This window comes from Rhipicephalus microplus, chromosome 5 (assembly GCF_043290135.1).
Source record: "Rhipicephalus microplus isolate Deutch F79 chromosome 5, USDA_Rmic, whole genome shotgun sequence".
Lineage (NCBI taxonomy): Eukaryota > Metazoa > Arthropoda > Arachnida > Ixodida > Ixodidae > Rhipicephalus > Rhipicephalus microplus.
The window spans coordinates 151394403-151415930 of NC_134704.1; the positions used below are offsets into that span (position 1 = coordinate 151394403).

The 21528-nt window shown below is 45.6% G+C and overlaps 1 protein-coding gene across 3 annotated transcripts in view; it reads right to left on the bottom strand.

Moving 5' to 3' along the window:
- Nucleotides 1-21528, bottom strand: part of LOC119173675 (hepatocyte growth factor receptor-like) — a 181491-nt gene that overhangs the window by 41068 nt on the left and 118895 nt on the right. For all 3 annotated transcript variants that reach the window (XM_075896063.1, XM_075896064.1, XM_075896065.1), the window contains exon 12: nt 1664-1819. In XM_075896063.1, the coding sequence (XP_075752178.1) occupies nt 1664-1819 (156 nt within the window). The remainder of the gene's footprint in view (nt 1-1663; nt 1820-21528) is intronic.

The window sequence follows — 21528 nt, forward strand, 5'->3', positions numbered from 1 at the left end:
CAAAGAAAAACAATCGTGGGAAAAACAAAAAAATAAAGCACACCACCTGTTAGGCGTGGTCGCGCCATCTCTCGGATCCGCACGCCATCTACAAGCGAGATTCGTGCCTTTCCCGAGAAGTCAGGTGACATCGCCGGGAGCTCAGCTAGTGAACCAGTCGCAACAGAAATTGGCGTACGATCAACGCCACCTTACTAAAATGACTGGAGAAAATTGAGCCAGCGATGCCACATGTGAACGCATTGCGCGCTAAGGTCTTTGCTATCGCGAAGCTGACAATGGGCCTCTGGCAAGTTGGTTACATCCCAGACGAGCGCTTCCAGATACAACGCCAAGATATCTACAGGTGTTCGCCGGGTACCATTGCGGTGTGTGTGATCGAGTGTGGTTCGCTGGAGATCTTTTCACCATTTCGGGTGTGCGTGACGAACGGCACTGTGACCATGCAGCGGCAACGATACGGGTGTGTGTTCCCGCGGATAGCCGCGAGCCGGGGCGCGGGACGTGCCACGAGTCGTTCCGTAGGAGAATCACACCTCGGTTCGTCACTACTAACTGCTACGTGACCACCTTGCAACCACGCCTTCAGAAAGTCTACAAGCATACCGTACCTAGGAATTATGTCTAATTATTCCGTAAAGCTCCACCGATGTGTCTAAGTCACCAATATACACGAGCAACGGTTAAAGCCGGTACTTGAAAACGTCGAAGCGCTCATAGAAGCAACGCTCAGTACTTACGTTGCCCATGGGTCATCTAAGGGAATTGGCCTCGAAGTGGCGATAGTAGCCGTAGAGAGCAAAGCCAGTGTTACAAAGAAACCGCGCACTCACCTTCACACCCGGTTGCAGATAAAATACACTGTTTCTGAGCTATTCTGTCCTATCAGCCAATGCACGTGCTGTTCTTTGCTGTCCGCCATTTATGCTGATGCTACGCGCACATTTCTAATCTTCATGAGCAGCACGTGCTCTAACGTGTGCTCGATAAAGCAGAGATCTTCAACAAAATGAAGCTGTGCTCTTCACCTTGAAGCCAATGTAACTATGTGAAATGTGACTGGTACTATGTTAATTCTGCCTATAATAACAATTGAATAAAAACGTCTCCAGCGTATATTATTATTTTCTTACTTGTCGGATGAAACGTTCCAAATCACTTTATCTGCCAAGAACTCTATCTATTCTGACGGAACGATATGCAGGTGCACGGAATTATAATTTATTTATTTATGGTTTATCTGAGGCTCAATTCACAAGACTTGATTTGTACGCGTGCTTGCCGATTATTAAGCAGGCTTCGCCAAATATGCCTCGCATCTTAATTGGCTGAAACATTTCCTCTTGTTTGCAAATGGCATTATAATTGTTGAACAATTACACTTAACTCAAAATACCGCTTTTGTTCAATCTGGTTTGAAATAAATGACTTGGCTAGTTTGATGACCTTTAGTTTGGGTTCTGGTTATTTTGCGAATCTACCCAATGGGAACCCTCTCCATGCGCATGATTTACTCGCGACACACTTGAGGTAACGCTGAATATTTCCCATTGGGATATTTCAGTATTTTTGTGGGAAAATACAATCCGCCTTACAGAATGTCGTTTTTGTTTTCTAGACTCTGAAAGCAGTTGGTGACTTTTGCGTGTGGATGCGTACTTACGCCAAGTTGATGAGGCGAATTGTCATCCCAGGAACTGCTCGTAAGGGTGCAGACGATTCGGTCGTACTTTATCTTCGTCACATTGCACGCACCATCAACGCTGTCAACGCGGACGGAGAGCAGCGTGCTGTTAATAAGAATGTCGAACAGCTTTCCCTGGAAGATATACGAGAAATGCCAGGCGTGAACAAGGGGAGAGAGCATAACCAAAAGATCCCAGTAGTAACCTACTGGGAAATTTGCTTATCTACGTCAGAGTTGTTATGGCAATTTTTTCTTCATGAACTTAGATAATTTTTGACCAAGACATGTCAGGCGAAACAAAAGCATAAATGATAGAGTTGTCTGGCCTTTCAAAGAAAGGCAGTTTTTTTTATTCACGTTGCCTGACGAAAAAATAATTGCTAAATAAGCCTGTTTGTTTAGAAAAACAACAACGAGTGGTTGTATCTAGAGACAAACAATAATGGGATGCTGGGAAGTTGAAAGTATTAAGAGTTTACTGTATTCGCACCAAGGCTGTCTCTTCAACCTCGCCATATATTTCGTTCAGCGATTAAAAGCTCTGACGACCTCACAATGTTTTATTTTAGTAAATAATTGATAATTCAAGAAAATCCTGTATATCAGCAATGTATTTCAAAAAATGATGATATAGAAGTAACTACGGTAGCATGGCATTTCTTACATTTATAATGAAGGAATGATGACAACACCAAGAAACAAAAAGCATCATCGCAGAAAAGGCACCATGAGATCGGCGCTTGAGCTCCACCATCTTCCTCGTCCTCTGGCTATCTCGAATCTCCCACCCGCCCATTAGGTGCGCCCAATAAACCTCTTTACATTTGGTGAATCATGCTGGGTAACCACATCGCCTACACCCTGGAACTCCGATCCAGCACCCTGCCGTCGACCATGCAAGTCGACGCTGCCCAACAAACAGTACCTTTCGCGGCCGCTACTTGCCCCGGCCCGGTTCACCAGTGAGACCCCCCGATGTTGCCGGGCACTGAAGACCAGGATGTCGAGGCTGTCGTCATACGAAGAAGTTAGTGGACCCAATAGGTGGGATGACGCTACTAAGCTGGCCACGTTGTTCCCACGTTTTAGAGTGTACCAGCTGGTCAAGTTGGTAAGATTTTTATCTTACCAACTTGACCAAGCTGTGGTACACTAAAAAAAATTTACACCCTAAAAGGTGTAAAACGGGTGTACGCATTAAAATTACCCATATGAACACCCTTTTTACGCCTTTTTTAAATTTTAGTTGTTCGTAATTAAAACACCCTTAAAAGACCCCATTTACACCCTTATATTTGGGGTGTAATGAACAAGGCTACAAATGATTGATTGATATGTGGGATTCAACGACCCAAACCACCATACGATTATGAGAGACGCTGTAGTGAAGGGCGCCGGAAATTTCGACAACCTGGGGTTCTTTAACGGGCACCGAAATCTGAGCACACGTGCCTACAAGGCTACAAATGCACATTTTCGGGCCGTTTTGCTTATTGTGTTAGTATACGTTAACCATCTTGATACCAGCAAGGCTCCCACTACTAGCTGGATGCCAGTCTAGTAATGAATCGAAGCAGAAAGTAATGTGACCGAAACGCAGTTTTCATCGATAAAGCACGCAAACTACTATAAGATGGAAGATACAATAGGAGCAACGCTTGTTCAATAGAGTGAGGGCCAATTCTCCTGTACCTGTTTCATTCATCTGTGTCATTTGCGGGATTAGTCAACAATCAAAAAGTAAACAATAAAAAAATCAAATCAACAATCAAAAAGTACACTGATTTGCCTGAACAAGGTAACGTTGCGCACATTGGTGTAGCCATGCATTGAACACTCCCCCCTCCCTCCATGAGATCGAAGCTTTTAAAGCTGGAGATAAAAGGTCCACCACCTGCAAAAAAAAAAAAACAGAGCACAGTTCTTTAGCCATAACCACCACGTCAGCAGGCCATCAGGTCCCGTAAAGACGTACATTGACGTCATGTATTTTTAGCAGGCACGTTTTATTTAATTACTGTAGTGAATGTTCCTCCCCATGTGTCCTTAAGAGTGCGTCATGGAAATTAGGAAGACGACACTGACCATAAATAAAAATGCAGAATAAGGACATTTCGCTGACCTTGACGCAGCCTTGCTCACAATGACGGGAGCCTTGTGGACTAAATTGCAAACGAAGCTCTCCTCAGGGGAGCCGAAACGCATTCTCTAGTTCTCTCTCTCTCTCCGTTTTTTTTTTTGTGGAACTTCTTTTAATTTATGTAACTTCCCCAGCAGGCGTGCTTTGATCAGAGCCTTGACTTTGTAGGTAGTGAGAAAACAACATTGATGAAATATTTGCAGCCGTGGTCTTGTTCCAAGGACTGCAAGCTAAGTACGAATGCATTGCCGCAACGTGAAGACAGAAGTAGTAATTAACAGGTTGAGAAAGTAGCAGCAAGTCAGTACTTTTATTTACTGCGTGCCATAGCGTTCCTCTTCTTTCTTGTTATTGCTTGCTTCATAAAAGCGTGCAGATGCGCGTATGCGCTGTCTTCTTCGTCTTCCTAGCAGAACGCACGTGGCAATATGTTGTCATTAAATAGTGTGATGGCCGATGCATGCAATGTTGCAATGTCTTTACCGAAATGAAAGTGCTGATAAAATATCGCCTTCGTGACCTTGAATGTGCAGTCCCTAAAGACCCATAGAGGTAAGCAAAAAGCATCACCTTAGCTTTTTTGCCAAAATCCACTACATTAGGTCGGTGAAGGCGCGCTAAACATTGCTCCTGAATGTTACAAATGCGCGTTCTGACTAGTAGCTCGTGCTGGCCGCACTGCACCATCACAAAGTTCTCTGTGATTCAGACGCACTGTTGAAGAACGAGTATAAGGCAACAAATCGTTGCCGCAAAAAAAAAAAAAAGCAGCGCCCGCGCTATCAATAGAGGGCCGGAGCTAGTGTTAAACCGCATCTAGCCGGTCTGAGAGCGCCACAAGGCGCCATCAAGTCTCGTCGCCTAGACAACCTTGGCTGCCCGGTATTGCTGCGCGCCGGGCGCACAGCACGGAAAAGGGGTCGACATCGTCTTGCATGTCACTGCGTGCGCTGGCGAAAAACCCTCCCGTGTGTGTGCGTGTGGTGCGCGTGGCTTCTCGACCGGTAGAGTTTATTAGTCGGTGTTTAGTTTGAAATGTGCCTGCGCTCTGTGCTCCACCAGTGTGTTCTGTCAGTGCTGATTATTGCGAACATGCACCATCCTGAAGACTGGACCTGTGGATTCATATTGTGGAGCACCCGAAGTGAAATAGTAAGTACCGCTCTCACGTTGTTCCGTTGAGCGCTTTGTCAACTGCGTGAGCACGAGAATAACGCCTTCAAACAATTCTGTTTTCAACTAGTTGATGACAAATCAGCACTTGTTTACTTAGCGAGGATATTTGTCCAAACTGTTTCACGGGGATGATGGCGAAGTGCGAGTTTGGGCAAGTTTTTTTGTTTGTTCGTTTGGATTGTTTGGAGTACAAAGCAGAGTGAGCGTGCGCCGCTGAGGTTCAGCGAAGAATTTGAACAGATTTTTGCGGTGCCCTTTGTTGGCAGCCGTTTTTAACGGGGCCCGCTCGTGCTGCACATCAATTTTAGTTTACTAATTAATACATGTGTGGGGACGGCGCCTGTTAGCTCTAAGCATCAACTGTATGTAAGACGCACATGCTTGGGCATGTGGGTAGTTCATTTACTTTCTTTTTTATTATTGCACAAAAAGACCGAGAATGGAAAACAAGGGCGTGGTGTTCATGTCGTTCTTTTCGGTTCTTTTTCGTTTTGTGCGGTAACACTGCCGTGATAACTCGGGTTGATGCATCGGGTGACAACACAGCATATTGCTTCGCGTTAGGTGCGCCTCGCGAAGTTTGCCTACTTGTTATTGCATTCAATTTCGTTAAATTTGTCTTCACCGGTATTTTCGTTCACTCGCCACGTAGCGTCACACTGCCAACAGCCGTGCCTATGTAGCGGATTGAGCACTGAAGCATGACTTTTGTTTGAACAGACCTTTCGTCTGTGAGTGTGGTCGAATTGCCTACTTGAACAGCGCAAACGCTTGTTTGAACATAACTGCTAACGTTCGAGCACATTTTATTCAGATTGTTTCCGTCATGTGTAACTTTAAAAATATTCTTGTTATTCAGAGTTTTATTGACATCCCTCGCTTTGGCGTTTAACTTCGCTAAGTACTTCAGATGTTAAAGGTATTTTCACTATGTGAAGCGTATTAGTAATATTCTTGTTGCACAAAAACACTTTAATGTTATACATACTGCACGGTATCTAAGCATGTGTTGCAGCCAAAATGTAAGACTGGGCAGCGTATCTATCTGGGAACACAACACGCACAGCCACTGAACAGCCTACGCTGCATCGGGAAGGAATTATGCTTTCTCACCCTGACAGCTTGATTGAAAGAAATGGCCCTAATTTAGCAGTATGTAAGTGTCATTGAGTGAAGGTAACAGGGTCACTTTATTCGACATTTTCCAGCCAATTTTGCGGCTATGGCAAATGCGTTTGAAAAAAAAAATTGCGCTGATTCAAGCAGTTCACTGACAACAGTGAACTGCTTGAATATTTCGGAGAGAAAAAAGTTTTTGGTCACGTGGTTGCCTTTCAAACTTTCCAGACTGTTGTTTGAGTGTTGTTTGTGAAAAAAAAATATTTTACAAGTACCGCACCTTTTTAATACCAATTTTGGAATTTTGGTACATCGTAAGTAAAGGGGCTTATGTAAGGTGTTTGAAACTCAGCAATATTAATACAAATTTTCGGCCACATACGTCTGCAAGAATTTAGCCAAAGTGTGTTATGTTTGCATTTTCTTCTTGCTATACTGCACTTTGTATGAATATCTGAGCTGTGACAACTTACTTCACAGAAAATATATTTCAATGAAAAATTATGTTTAGACATCTTACGGTGTTAACCTCTACGAGAAAAGATCACTCATTTCACAGAATGGTCATTTTTGTCCATATTGAGACGCAATTTGCACCATGTGGTGTTCCAATTAAAAATCACCTTTTACCTAAATTGAAAGCAAATAAACAGTTCTTTGTATGTGACAAGTTTCATCATTACAATTTTTATTTCAAGAAATAAAATATATTTTTGAATTTTCCCATCAACGGCAATGGGGAACTTCGAGGCGTCGGCTGCTGTATGACCAAATGGCGAATGGGGAACTTGGAACTTCAAAAGTCATTTAGAGGCAAAGCTCTTGAGGCCGTGGGTCGTTCCCTCCTTTGTAGTCGTACTAGTATTATGTAGCCACTTGATGAGTTGCACAATAGATAGCGTTAGGGGTTTTCACAGCATATACACGGACAAAATGATGATTCGTGGGGCGAATCGTTCGTCCGTACATTTGTGCTTTCGTCCGTTCGTCTGTGCATCCATCCGTCCGGGCTTCCGTGTGTCGATCTGTCCGTGAGTCCGTCCGTTTTTCTGTTCGACCATACTGGCGTCAGACTGTCCGTCCATCCGTTTGTGCGTCCGGACGGACGAACGCTACGCCCCGCTCATCATCATTCACTCCGTGGATATGCTGTGATCTTTTTCTCAAAATATAAATTGCTGTGACAAAATTTGGCACATGAAAAGAACTGTTTATTTGCTTCGATTTCGGGTACAAAGTCTATTTTAATTCAACCACCACATGGTGCAAGTTGCGTCTCATTATAGACAAAACAATTATTTTGTGAAATTTGCGACTTTTTCTCGTAAAGTTTGACAGGTTGAGAGGTCTAAAATATTTTTTTCCTCCAAATGTACCTTATGTGAATTAAGTATTCACTGCTCAGATATTCATTCAAAGTGTAGTATTGATTATTTCAGGCGTATGTGGTCGAAAATTGGTAATAATATTACTGAGCTTCAAACACTTTGCGCAAGCCCTTCACTTAACTTGTAGACCAAATCTGGCGCGGAAGAAGAGATACTTATGAAATAATTTTTTTTTCACGAACATCCAGATGAGATTCCGGGAAGTTCAGGAGGCAGCCACGTGACCAATAAATTATTTGTTTGCGAAATATTGTAGCAGTTACCTTTTTTAATGCAGTAAAATCGGTGCGACTTTTTTTCAAATACATTTGCGGTGGTCACCAGAATGGCTGGGACGTCTGATGTGGAATGACCCAATAGCCAATTCTTCCATTATATAATCGTGTCAATGTGAGCCAGTTCAAGAACACTAGTATCATTCGCATTTTATTGCTTAACTGTACAGTACTTATTTTACAAGTTACCTGCACTGAATACCTTCTCAATGCGCATACCGTTATTTATGCTCAGTGGCATTGTGCTTTTGTGCAATACAGATAAAACATGTATATGTTGTTGCGCGTCATACTGTATTCCTTTTAATATACTAATCGAAAGAGTACCATGGTAGATCTGCAGAAAGATACATGCAGCTGTGTTGATGCATACTTAAGCATAGAACTTGACATTCACTTGGATTGGTCGTTGCATGCAGTTAATGAAACATTATCAACTTGGAGCAGCACCTTTTTATTTGCCTGTGCGAGCAAGCTGAAAGGGTAAAGTAAGGTTCATATCTATGGCACGAAAGGTATAATGATTCTGCCACAGCGCGCTTTTTATGGCGTTTATTGCTCAGCATACCTTTTTTAGCATTTCTCATTGCTTTGGAGCCCGATGCCTCGGAATATGCTTGCTATGCACTCAATTTATACTTACACATAAGAAAGCAGTTAGTTATGCATGGTGCACACTGTATGTTGCACTCTTTGTGAAATTTCAGTCATTGTTCCTTGTGTATTTATTTTAGGTTTCCGGGACTGAATTTCCTGTACAGAAAGAACTGCTTCGCCCCACTTCTCTCGAAGGCACCAATCATCTCAGCAGCTGAAGATGATTGTGCAAGCAGCAGTGACGAGTGTTTTTGCAGTTAGAAGTATACCAACACTGACATTACATCAATACAACTCCAATTACACTACCTTGTCGAATGTTCTCTTTTTAATGTCGAAATTTATACTGAAAGATACAGTAGGTTGTAAATGTGACTCCAGAAACTCGCTTACTCTTTCTACGTGTTTTTTTTTTTCTATTGTATAGGTGTCAATCAAACGCCATACGTCTCAGTCGTTTGCCCGACTGGCGCAATTGTTTCTGAAAGTTGTGGAGATTTATTGTATTGAAAACAATAAATTTTTAGTATAGAAAGAAACTTGGTCCCGTGACTTATTTCAAAATTTTGCCGAATGCCATGAGAGTTCTGTTTGTCAGATTTGCAGTTTTTCTGTAATAAAGGCAGATCTTAACATATTAATTCTTTTTTGCTTCGGCGTTATGTTCGGTTGGACCTTGTATACGCTAGAGGTTACTGCTTGCACTACTGTGGTGTGGTGTGGTGTGGTGTGTGTGTGTGCGTGTGTGCGTGCGTGCGTGCGTGTGTGCGTGTGTGCGTGCGTGTGTGCGTGCGTGTGTGTGTGAGAGAGAGAGTAAGTGCCTTCTACGCCTTTGCTGTTTACGGCCCAGTCTACGTACACATATATACACTGGTCTCATTCATCTCATTCAAGACCATGGCACCTTATTTTATCAGCTACATGCATAGAGGTATAAGTGCAGTGGGTGGCACCATGTATCTTCCTTCTTCCCTGTCAGCGGCAAAGAAGGTTCATATATTCTTCTCCCTGAGAACAAATGAGGCTTGGGCCAGTTGGCGATGCATATTTGATGAAATGAAGTGCTGTGAACGGCTCTCCTCAACACACAAGTCTAAGCGTCACCTCCTGTGTCTCTGCTTTTGTTGCCCGTTAATTGCGCTTCATTTGATCAAGTATGCTCATCCATATAACTGTCATCGTTTCAAGAGGGTTTTCAGTGTGCACCCCACTCGCATGGCTGTAGCTTCATCCAACACCCATAGTTTAGGGGTGTTCATAAAAGCCTATTAAAGTAGGGCGTAATGTTTCTTTACACCCTATGGTTTCAGGGTTTTCTAAGCACCCTATTGTTTAGGGTGTTCCTAGACACCCTAAAGGGTGTTGCCCATCCATGGGACAAAACAAATACACCCTTATGGGTGTAAAACGTTTTAGAGGGTATGCGAACCACGAAACCAAGTTCGCGAACTGGTCCGCCTTAAAGGAGGTGATATGTGTCGTTTTTGGTCGCCCTACCTTACGGAGGCTACGCGCCGAACAACGCCTGCGCACACAGGCACAGGAGCCAGGTGAAATTTTCACCTCATATATAGAAAATGTGATCGATCTCCGCCGGCGCTTCGATGCTTCCAAGAGTGAGACTGCAAAGATACAGAACATTATGAAGGGCATCGACGATGACGTTTTCAAGATACTTGCCGTGAAGTCTCCTAGCAGTGTGGCCAAAGTAGTGACTTTGTGTCAGAGCTCCCTATTACAAAAACAGCGTGATGCCAGTACGTTTTTTGGCACTGGTACACGCTGGAGACACTGGTACATGCTTGTAATCACTGGCACTTCGCTGGACGCACTGGAAAAAAGCTATGTTGCACTGGTAGGGGCACTGGCTCAACCGCTGTGATGCTGGTGCGCACTGCGAAGCGCTGGAAGTGCTGGAATTTTCACTGGAAAGCGCTGGTGAATACTGGAGCACGCACTGTTTCTACCAGCGTATAGCTGAAGCGTGCATGTTATTGTAGCGTGTGCCGCAGTTTGTTTTGGTGTCGTTGAATAAAAAACGCTTGATTCGACAGCAGGAAGAGATGCTACCCTAACAGATAACGAGCATACGTAATTTTTGCGGCGGCGCACGTACGTATCGCAACTACTATAATGCACCTTTTTCGCACATGCCTCCCGTAAACCGGACATATTCGCATCATCCGTGTATTTCTGTAACGATTCCAAGTTGCAGTGCTTGTAAGCCTGGAGCTGCACGCCACTACTAACAGAAACCGGAAATTCTTTTTGCCGCAAAGTTGAGGAAACGTAAAATCAGCTCTCTCGATCGCTTCGCAAGGTTTCCCAGCGGAGGCGAGAAAAAAAGCTGTCGTTCGGTTCCGCCACACCGCATAAATATATGTCTGGTCATGCTTATCATTCTACTTACTTCAGGTAAGAGTTAGAAATGTTCCCAAGCTCAAATGCAACATCTTCAACCATACCAACTCAACGCGACGAGTGCGGTCTTACCCCAGTGCGCGGCCCAGCGAGCATTGAAAAAGACCTGGAAATTTCCAGATTATTCTGCAAAATCAGCCTATTCAAATGGTTAAAACTCATAAATTCTTGGGAGTAATTTTAGACCGCAGACTAACATGATCGCCTCATGTCCAGTCCCTGGAACAAAAAGTGAATCAGGCCATTCGAATCCTTCGGCATCTCTGCGGGGCCAAATGGGGTGGTACTGCAGAGTCGTTATTAGCCCTACATGTTGCCTGGATACGCCCCATCGTAACTTACTCACTGCTTCTGCTGCATGGACTCCCAGCCTCCACCGAAAGGAGACTTCACTTGTTATTGGCAAGGAGCTTGAGGGTATGTCTGGGTTTACCACGGTCAACTTCCAGTGCTTTAGTGTATGCGGAGGCTCGAGAGCCACGTTTGGCAGTACTCCGAACTGATGAAACATCTAGAAATTTATTTAGAATTTTCACGCAACATGAAAGTCATTTTTATTGGGTGCACTAACACAAAGGACGGCAACGAGACTACACGATAGTACATCATCATTTCAAGCAGTAGTACCAGAATTTAAACAATGGAAACCTTCAAAACCACCTTGGACGCTGCCACTTCTCAACGTTATCTGTGAAGTAGATGGCATAGAGAAGAAAGCAGACATGGCACCTCTAGTAGCGGCACAGATGGTACTTCATCAGCTTCATGTAATGCATAATGAAAAAACGAAGATATATACAGACGGATCATGCACAGAAGAAGCGTCAGCCTGTGCGGTCTTTATACCCGAAATTCAGAAAATGATGTACAATTTATCGCACAAATCTTCATTGATGACAGCAGAATTGATGGCTATCTTTGAAGCAGTTAAGCTTATCTGCAAGAATCACGAGCCACGAAATTGGGTGATATGCACTGATAGCAAACCTGCTCTTCAGCTAATCATAAATGTGAGATCACCTTACAAAACTGGTGAAATAGCACAATGTATCGCAGAAACTGTGGAACATGCCTCATCGCAGGGTCACAACATTGTATTCCAATGGATACCCAGCCACAGTGGAATAAAGGGAAATGAAGATGCTGATAGCTGATAGTCTCGCGAACAAAGCATTGAAGGATGGACGGGATTGCCCAATCCCTATGTCGGGGGCGGATATTCGACATTTTATATCGCAAGGAGCTAACCATTGTTCGATGGAGAAGTGGTTTGAGAGCCCTAAATCAAAGGAAACGGTACTTTATGAAGTTGATCCACACAGAAAATTTTTCTTAGCGACAGACCTCCCACGACACCTAGAGACATTGATCCACCGACTTAGATTGGAAGTAGCATACACAAACAGCTTCCTGCACAAGATACATCGATCCAACTCACCGGAATGCCATTGTGGTCATGCAGAAGAAAATGTTCGCCATATTCTTTTGGAGTGCGTTAAATACGCGAACGAAAGAGAAAAATTAAAGAACAAATTAGCAAGTTTGGACGGACGGCCCCTCAAATAAATAAACTACTTGGACCATGGCCTGAGATGCATCTCCAGAAAAAGGCAATAATCTTCCTGACAGACTTTTTAGTGGATGCCGGACTGGACAAGCGCCTATGACTGACAGCCAGAGATGGGTATTATGTAAAATATGGTCATGTATATACTGACATTAGATTAGTAAGGTGTGCGTGTAAGTAGTTTATGACTGTGTGAACTCTGTGAAGAAAACTGTATTGGCATGTTATTTGAACTGGTTTCAGTGTCCTATTATGTGTTTTTTTCCGTATTGTTAATTTTTGGGTACCGTTCTGTATTATTATTTTATTTTTCGCTACAGAACTTTGTGATATGAAGTAGCCGAGGCAATAGGCACCTCAACCTCTCCACAGCAAAACAGTTAAAACAGAACAGAACCTGTCGTGCCAGCCACGTTGGTATATATGTTACCGGTGCTTCTTGCTTCGTGTACACACCACTTTGATGTGTGAGAATAACTGTAAAGTACAGTTTAGATATCCATGAACCTAAATCAACTATTTTGTCTTGTGTCGATGCTCGTACAAGGAGCGCTGACGATCGGACGTCGGGTTTTCAGCTACGCAGGCTGTCACCGAAAGCTCCGGCCACACTTAGCCGGCACTTCTCCGGCTGATATGTGACAACACGCAATTTTCAGTTGGTAATTTGGTACGCCTTCGTGAACTGACTCCCTGGCGTACGTTTTCAGTGGATTGAATTGGTATTTTATGGGATTTTTGTTGGTATTGATATAACTGCATATATCTCTACACTGGCACGCCCGCTGTATACTGCCAGTGGAGGCCAGAAAAACGGCTGTCGCTTGCAATCGCCACTCGGTAAATGCATTTCTGGCATTGATTGACCTTCCACATACTTCAGGTACAGTTTAGGTAACAGTTAGAAATATTGGGAGGCTCAAATGCAGAAACTTCAAGCATCGCAACTCAGCTGCTTTGATGGCAGCCTTACCCTGCAGTGCTTCGTCCCAGCGAGGCCTATCGTGCCACCCGCGTCAGTGTACCTGCTGCCAGCGCTTTTTACTTTAGGTAGACACAATTCTAAAGTGTAAGAATGACTGTAAAGTACAGTTTAGACATCCCTGAGCCTAAGTCAACTATTTATCCGCGTGTGCGGTGCCCGTACAAGGAGCGGCGACGATCAATGTGTCGTGCTTTCAGCAACGTAGGCTGTCACTGAAAGCTTCCTTCTGAGCGCAGGAGCCGGTACTTCTCTGACAAGTCCGTAGGAACACGCAATTTTGAGTTGGTAATTTGGTACGCGTTAGTAAACTAACATACTGGCGTACTTTTTCAGCGCATTGCATTAGTAATTTCTTTGGTGGTTTCTTACCTGCAGGTATCGATATAACTGCAAATATGTAATCTGGCACGCCAGATGTGTACTGCTACATCGTCGCTTGCGCGAAAAAAAAACAACTCAATATTCACTCGTGTGCGTGGATATCTAACAAACAAGACATGTTACTCATCTGTACTTGTTGACCAGTAGCAAGTTCTAGAAACGACTATCAAAGGAAAAAAATACTATCGGCAGCAGCTGACAATCTGTGGCTGCTCTTCCACTCAATTTGAGATTTTTCAGAGTTAAGATGTAGATGCTTCAAAAAACCTTTGCGCTCTTGCTAATATCTGCACGTTATTCGGTGCCCGGAAGCCGTTCATCACTGTCGAATCAAGACGCAATTGTTATTTGGAAAGGAATATCGTGTCAGCCTTGAATGTGTGACTTGTAAACATGAAGTTGAATGGCGCGTTCTTCGGGTAAATAGTGGTTTTACAACCCGACAAGCACGTGGTGTGGCGTAGTCGGTATACTCGGATAGAGACCAGCGTTGGCGAGTTCAAATCCCGTCCAGCGTTGGTTTTTTTTTATTTTTTTATTTTATTTTTCTTGTGAATGCGCGTTTCTTTACTTATATATTTATTTATTTATGGCGAATGGGCACCCCTGTTTTATCCCTGGGAAGCCACTTTGCGAAGACTACTGGGACGCTGCCGCTCCAGCGTCCCAGTACCTGCGCTGGGAGGCATTGGTACCAGCGCCATACTGGGCCCATAATCAGGCATGGCGCTGGACGCTGGTACCCAGTGGCACTGGTTTTTGCAATAGAGCTATGATGAATTGCGGAGGCAACGAGCTCAGACGCGATGCTCATTTCCAGACAATCCAACCATGCAGTGACCGCACTGGACGTCATGACTGACCAGACAAACCTTCTCGCACAAATGAAAGACTTCGTGCGAGAGCAAGTGGCTCGGCAGCTTTCTCTACTGCCTTCTGCTCAACGCCAGGAGCTCTCGCAGCAACAGCTTTTGTGACACTCACCACCACTGGCTCCCATGCTCCGACATGTGGTACAGGAGCAGATTTCCGAATCTATGCCGGTGCCCTTGTAGCAGCCCCCCATAACCACGCCTCTTACTTACGCTGAGGCACTAAAGCTGCATCAGCTACACCAGCCCCCGCCGTTCCAGGGACTGCCGCGTACCCCAGCGCCGACTCAGCCACCCACCGCCTGGGTTCCTCCCATTGCTACCACAGCCTCAACTCCCCCGTCCGCCGCATGGGCTGCTCCCCTCGTTGCCAATAATTGGAGGACGCGCGATAACCAGCCCATCTGTTTCGCGTGCGGCAGTCCTGGCCATATCGCTCGATACTGCCGTCATCGCATGCCCGGATACAGAGACGCCCAGACACAGAACAGCTTCATGAACCTCCCTCCATCTCGTCTGGAAAATTCAGACCCTCAGTCAAGCTCGTCACGGGAATGCCCGCGTACTATGATGTCTGGTCGCTCACCTTCATCCGTCGTCGCTCCCTGCAACCCATGCGTCGTCGGCCAGCTCTTGAACACGAGAGAAACTAACCGCCACAGTTCAGGAGGCTAGAACTGCGCCGTCTAAATGCTCAAGTCCTCGGACATTTTCGTCGAATATTGTCGAAATTTTTGTAGAAACTACTCGAGCATATGCTCTGGTTGATACCAGTGCTGCCATTTCCGTGAAATACTCTAAACTTTGCCGGAAGCTCCGAAAAGTGACTACGCCTCTTTATATGACGTCCTTGAAAAAAAGCGAATGGAGCCCCGGTTCAGCCTGTAGCCGCTTGTACTGCCCGACTGATCATCGCGAAGGACCACTACACTGTTGAGTTTATTGTCCATTCATACTGCTCACAGGACATCATACTTGGATGGAATTTTTTATCACGCAACCACGCCGTCAATAATAGGGCACGATTGGAACTTGAGCTCTTCCCGTTTTACGACCAACCAACTGACCGCATTCAGCCCACCGTACACAAACTCGTCGTCAAAGAAGGCACTGAAATTCCTCCGACAGCAGCTGTGTTGCTCCCCGTGTTCTGTGAAGGCATCATGGACGAAGCTGCATTCTTTGAGCCGTCAAGCCTCCTTCTTAGTCTTTCTTAGTCGAAGATCACTTCTCCTGCCTTATTCAAACTTCTGAATTTCTGAAGGAAACAGTGCTCTTTGCCCCATCAATTCCCTTCCGTATCCCGTCGAACTGTTTCAATGTGAATCTCTTGGACACGTGCATTGCATTGATAAAGAACAAATTTTTACCATGCCGCCAGGTTTTTCCGGTGACTGCGATGCCAGCAGTGCCCTCAACCTTTCCAATTTACCACCTTCCGAGCTTTTCAATTCATCAATAGCCAACGAACTATCGCCATCTAAACGCTCTGAGCTTTTTCAGCTGCTCTACCAATTCCGTGAATCCTTTGATGTCCTGTCACTCAACCTGCCCTTGGTCGAACTACCAGTTTTTTTCACTGCATCGACATAGGTTCCAACGCGCCAGTACGACCACACCATGTTTCCGCCACGAAACGTCGGATTATCACCGAACAGGTTGACGATATGCTCAGCGCGACGTTATCAGATCTTCCCGAAGTCCATGGGCATCACCTGTCGTTCTTGTTTAGAATGATGGTACAGTTTGCTTCTGCATTGAGTCATCATCATCATCATCATCATCATCATCATCATCATCATCATCAGCCTGACTAGGTCCACTGCAGGACAAAGGCCTCTCCCATGTTCCGCCAGTTAACCCGGTCCTGTGCTTGCTGCTGCCAATTTATACCCGCAAACTTCTTATTCTCGTCTGCCCACCTAACCTTCTGTCTCCCCCTAACCCGCTTGCCTTCTCTGGGAATCCAGTTAGTTACCCTTAACGACCAGCGGTTATCCTGTCTACGCGCTACATGCCCGGCCCATGTCCATTTCATCTTCTTGATTTCAGCTATGATATCTTTAACCCCCGTTTGTTCCCTAATCCACTCTGCTCTCTTCTTGTCTCTTAAGATTACACCTACCATTTTTCTTTCTATTGCTCGCTGCGTCGTCCTCAATTTAAGCTGAACCCTCTTTGTAAGTCTCTCGGTTTCTGCTCCGTAGATAAGTACCGGCAAGATACAGCTATTATATACCTTCCTCTTGAGGGATAGTGGCAATATATCTGTCATAATTTGAGAGTGCTTGCCAAATGTGCTCCACCCCATTCTTATTTTTCTAGTTACTTCAATCTCGTGGTTCGGCTCCACGGTTATTACCTGCCCTAAGTAGACAGTCTTTTACAACTTGAAGTGCACTATTACCTATCTCGAAGCGCTGCTCTTCTCCGAGGTTCTTGTACATTACTTTGGTTTTCTGCAGACTCATTTTAAGACCCACCTTTCTGCTCTCCTTGTCTAACTCCGTAATCATGGAATGATGGCACCCAGGAATGATGGCGCCCTTCATTGCGCACAAGGTGCCGAGTTTTTTTCCGTCATTATATTTGTGTTCGGGGTATTGGCACGTGCCCTTAGCAGATGCTGATCGTCCAAGAACAGCCTTCGTAACACCAGTTAGGCTATATGAGTTCAATGTCGTGCCCTTCGGCCTCTGCAATGCGCCGGCCACATTCGAGCGCATGATGGACTCGGTTCTGCGGGATTTGAAATGAAACATATGCCTCTGCTACCTCGACGATATCGTCGTCTTTGCAACTGATTTCGCAACACATCGTGTACGCCTGAAACATGTCCTCACGTGTCTGAAGAATGCGCAGCTCCAACTTAATCTCAAGAAATGCCACTTCGCTGCTCGGAAGCTCACCATTCTCGATCACGTCGTATAAAAGGATGGCGTTCTTCCCGTCCCGGCTAAACTACGCACTGTCGCTGAATTCCCCAAAGCGACGACTGTAAAAGAGTTACGCAGCTTCGTAGGATTATGCTCCTACTTTTGTCGGTTTGTGCGCAACTTTGCCTCCATAATTGTCCCTTTGACCCAACTTTTAAGCAGTGTGAATGACATCTCGTCATGGTCTTCCGAGTGTGATCACGCATTTACCACTCTTCGCCGTCTCCTGACATCACCGCCTATATAGCACCGCTACGATCCCACAGCTGCCACTGAAATCTATACAGACGTCAGCGGTGTCGGTCTCGGTGCAGTTCTCGCTCAACGCAAGCCTGGATCCCCCGAGTATGTCATTGCCTGCGCCAGCAGAACGCTCAACAAGGCTTAGGTAAACTACAGTGTTACCGAAAAAGAGGGCTTAGCCATACTTTGGGCGATTGTAAGGTTTTGCCCATACTTATATGGCCGCACGTTTGCTGTAGATACAGACCATCATGGCTTATTTTGGTTGTCGTCGCTGGCGGATCCATCACGTCACCTTGCTCGTTGGGCTCTGCGACTTCAAGAGTATGACATCTGCGTCGTGTACCGTTCCGGCCACTAACATGACGATGCTTACGTGCTCTCGCGATCACCACTGACGGTCCATTGAGGCTGCCTCATATCTGCTATAAAACACGCGCTGTCAGCTCTTGACATCGACACATGGTCCTCTGCACAGCGCGACGATCCATGGATAACTTCGCTTCTGGACGCTTTATCTGAGGTACCGACACTTCCAACCACTCGAGCAATGCGACGCCAGGCTTCGCACTTCACCATTCGAGGTGGCCTCTTGCACCGGCGCAATTACTCACGAGACGGCAGCAAGTGGCTGCTCGTTATTCCCCGAAAGCTGCACTCTACAATCTGTGCATCATTTCACGCCGACCCGCAATGCGCTCACGCCGGTGTCTTCAAGACCTACGAACGTTTAAGGAAGCGGTACTACTGGCATGGGATGTTCACTTTTGTTCGACAGTTTATTCGCGGCTGCTACAAGTGTCAGTGACGGAAACAGCCACTAAATCCAGGAGCAGCTCCACTACAGGTGCTTGCATGCCCCGACCGCCCATTCGATCGCGTCGGCATTGACCTTTATGGACCACTGGCATTGACCACAGCAGGTAACCGCTAGGCCATCGTTGCTGTAGATCACCTGACACGGTGCGCCGAAACCACTGCTCTTCCTTCGGCGACCGCTCAGGACGTCTCAGCTTTCATCCTCCATCGGTTCGTGTTGCGTCATGACCCTCCTCGCGAGCTCCTCAGTGACCGGGCTGTTTATTTCTATCTGACGTAATCCAAGCACTTCTTCTCCAGTGCTATATTGTACACCGGATGAGAAATTCTCACCACCCTCAGACGAATAACCCGACTGAGCGGTTTAGCTAGTCGGGTTTAGAATAACCCGACTGAGCGGGCCCTGGGTGACATGCTCGCGACGCATGTGGCATCTGACCAAACGAACTGGGACCTGGTTTTTCCGTTTGCGACCTACGCGTACAACACCGCTACCCAAGTCACCGCCGGCTTTTCCCCATTCTTCTTTCTATACGAACGTTGACCATCGCATACAATTGACACTTTGTTGCCATACGCACCAGATGCATCTGACTGCACGACCGTGTCGGAAGCCGCCCGTCACGCAGAAGAATGCCGCCAACTAGCGAAGCAGTTTACTACGGCTGACTGGCAACGCCAGAAAAAGGCCCGTGATTACGACCACCCTCCTGCCGCAAAGTTCGCCTCTGGAACCCTTGTATAGCTGTATGTACCACCCTGTGCACCTGATTGTCTACTAACCTACCTTTATATTATCATGGTCCATACCGCGTGGTAAAGCGCACATCGCCCGTCAATTGCACCATTGAACCGCTTACGCCGCTTGGTGACCATCGTCGGCGTGGACATGATATTGTTCACGTGGACCGCTTGAAGCCGTTCTTCGACTTGCTCGTTCCCACCTGTTAAATTGCCATGATCTCTCTCGACGGGGGCAATTATAATGAAGGAATGATGACAACACAAGGGAAAAACAAGCATCATCGCAGATATAGGCACCACGAGATCAGTGCTCCAGCTCCACCATCCTCCTCGTCCTGTGGCTATCTCGAATCTTCCACCTGCCTGTTAGGTTCACCCAATAAACCTCTTTACACATTTTGTTTGCATTCCCTTTTCGCCAGAATGCAGACACTAGAAAAACATTGGGCTTCCAGGATATGTGCCAGAGTATACCTCCAACGTTCACTGATAGTTACGATACTGTAGCTGTCTCAAATACAGTTATCTTATAAATCCCGCTTTTTATGCTGGAGCGTATTAATTATGCTAGCCTAGCAAGAACAGAAAATGGTAACAGTGATATGGTTGAAAATGCACAAACTATGGCCTATACAAAAGCTGGTTTTGATTACTCACCGCACTGAATGTGTTGTGCTATGATCAACGAACAGTTAACTTGTATATCACATCATTAAAAGAACTGAGTATAAAGTATTGCAATGAGTTCTGGTTAGTTAGCAATACAGTTTCGCTTCGTGAGGCTCTGAACTTTTCTTGTTCATTGTGTAGATGCCTACGTTGGTATTTCATGTTGCTTCGACATCATGTGTAATTTTAACCGTTTTTTGTTTCTCGTGCAATATATCCTAGTAAACAATTCCGGCAAAGGCAAATATACCTTTTTTGACTGTTCTTAGCTTATGTCATGAAACGTAAAGGAGAGGAATGTATGATATGCGAAGCATGAATGAGAAATGTTTATTTGTCACTTTAAGATCAGCACAACGTTACGAGGTGGAGGTGAATAGTACCGTTCAACACTTCCGTGTGATGATTATCATGCTTGGATGTGTCGTTTACCTTCGTCATCTATTCACGTCACGTAATACCAAATTTATTATATGTGGAGCTATCGAAACGGCTGCGAGCCCGCTATGAGCGTGGTATGTTGTTATGTTCTTACATGACACGTGTGTCAGGATTGTCATGTTTGCACCAGTCATATATTTTGTCATCCATTGACGTCACGTAACACCAAATTTGGTATATGTGGAGCCAGCAAAATGGCCACGAGTGCATCATGAAGGCCCCAATATACTCCAATGTAGCGTTGACGCGCACACACGCTGGGCACAGCGACGCTACGTAAGCGAAACGCGGGCACTCTACTGTCTGACGCCAGGCGCGACCAGCGTCCTGAAGGCAACCGGCTCGAAATGCGCGATGCTGCATTTCACGCCAATGCCATAGAGTAACATTCCACGTGGGAGCTGCCCGCAACACAGTGATCTGTGTTTTGGAGGACCAAATAAAAGTTTATCCAATCCAATAGAGTAACATTACTCTATGCCGATGCGTTACCCAGACAACACTACGTATCCCTCTTTTCGTGACGGAGGGGCGCTGGACGCGCTGAAACGCGCGTGCCTGAAAGAACGCAGAACTGCACGTGCCTTTAAGTATATGGCAGGACCGGCGCCTGGCGTGGCAACGCCGGCGGAACGCGACGAAATGAACGCCGGCGAGCACGCGCACCGCGTCACGTCGAAATGTATTGGCGCCTTGACTGTGGCATGTAGTCATGTTCTAACATGACACGCATCTTATGATTATTATGTTTGTAGCAGTCACATACCTTCGTCATTCATTGGCGTTTCGTAATACCAAATTTGGCATGTGTGAAGCTAGCGAAATGGCAGCGAGCGCATCGTTAGTGCGGAATGTAGTCATGTCGTTACATGACATGCACGTCGTGATTATCATGTTTGAATGTGTCATTTACCTATATTGTCCATTCGCGTCATGTAACACCGAGTTTGGTACATTTCAAGCTAGCGAAACGGCCGTGAGTGCATCATGAGTGTAGCATGTAGTCATGTGGTTACATGACACGAATCTTATGTTTATCAGGTTTGCACCAGTATCATACCTTCACTA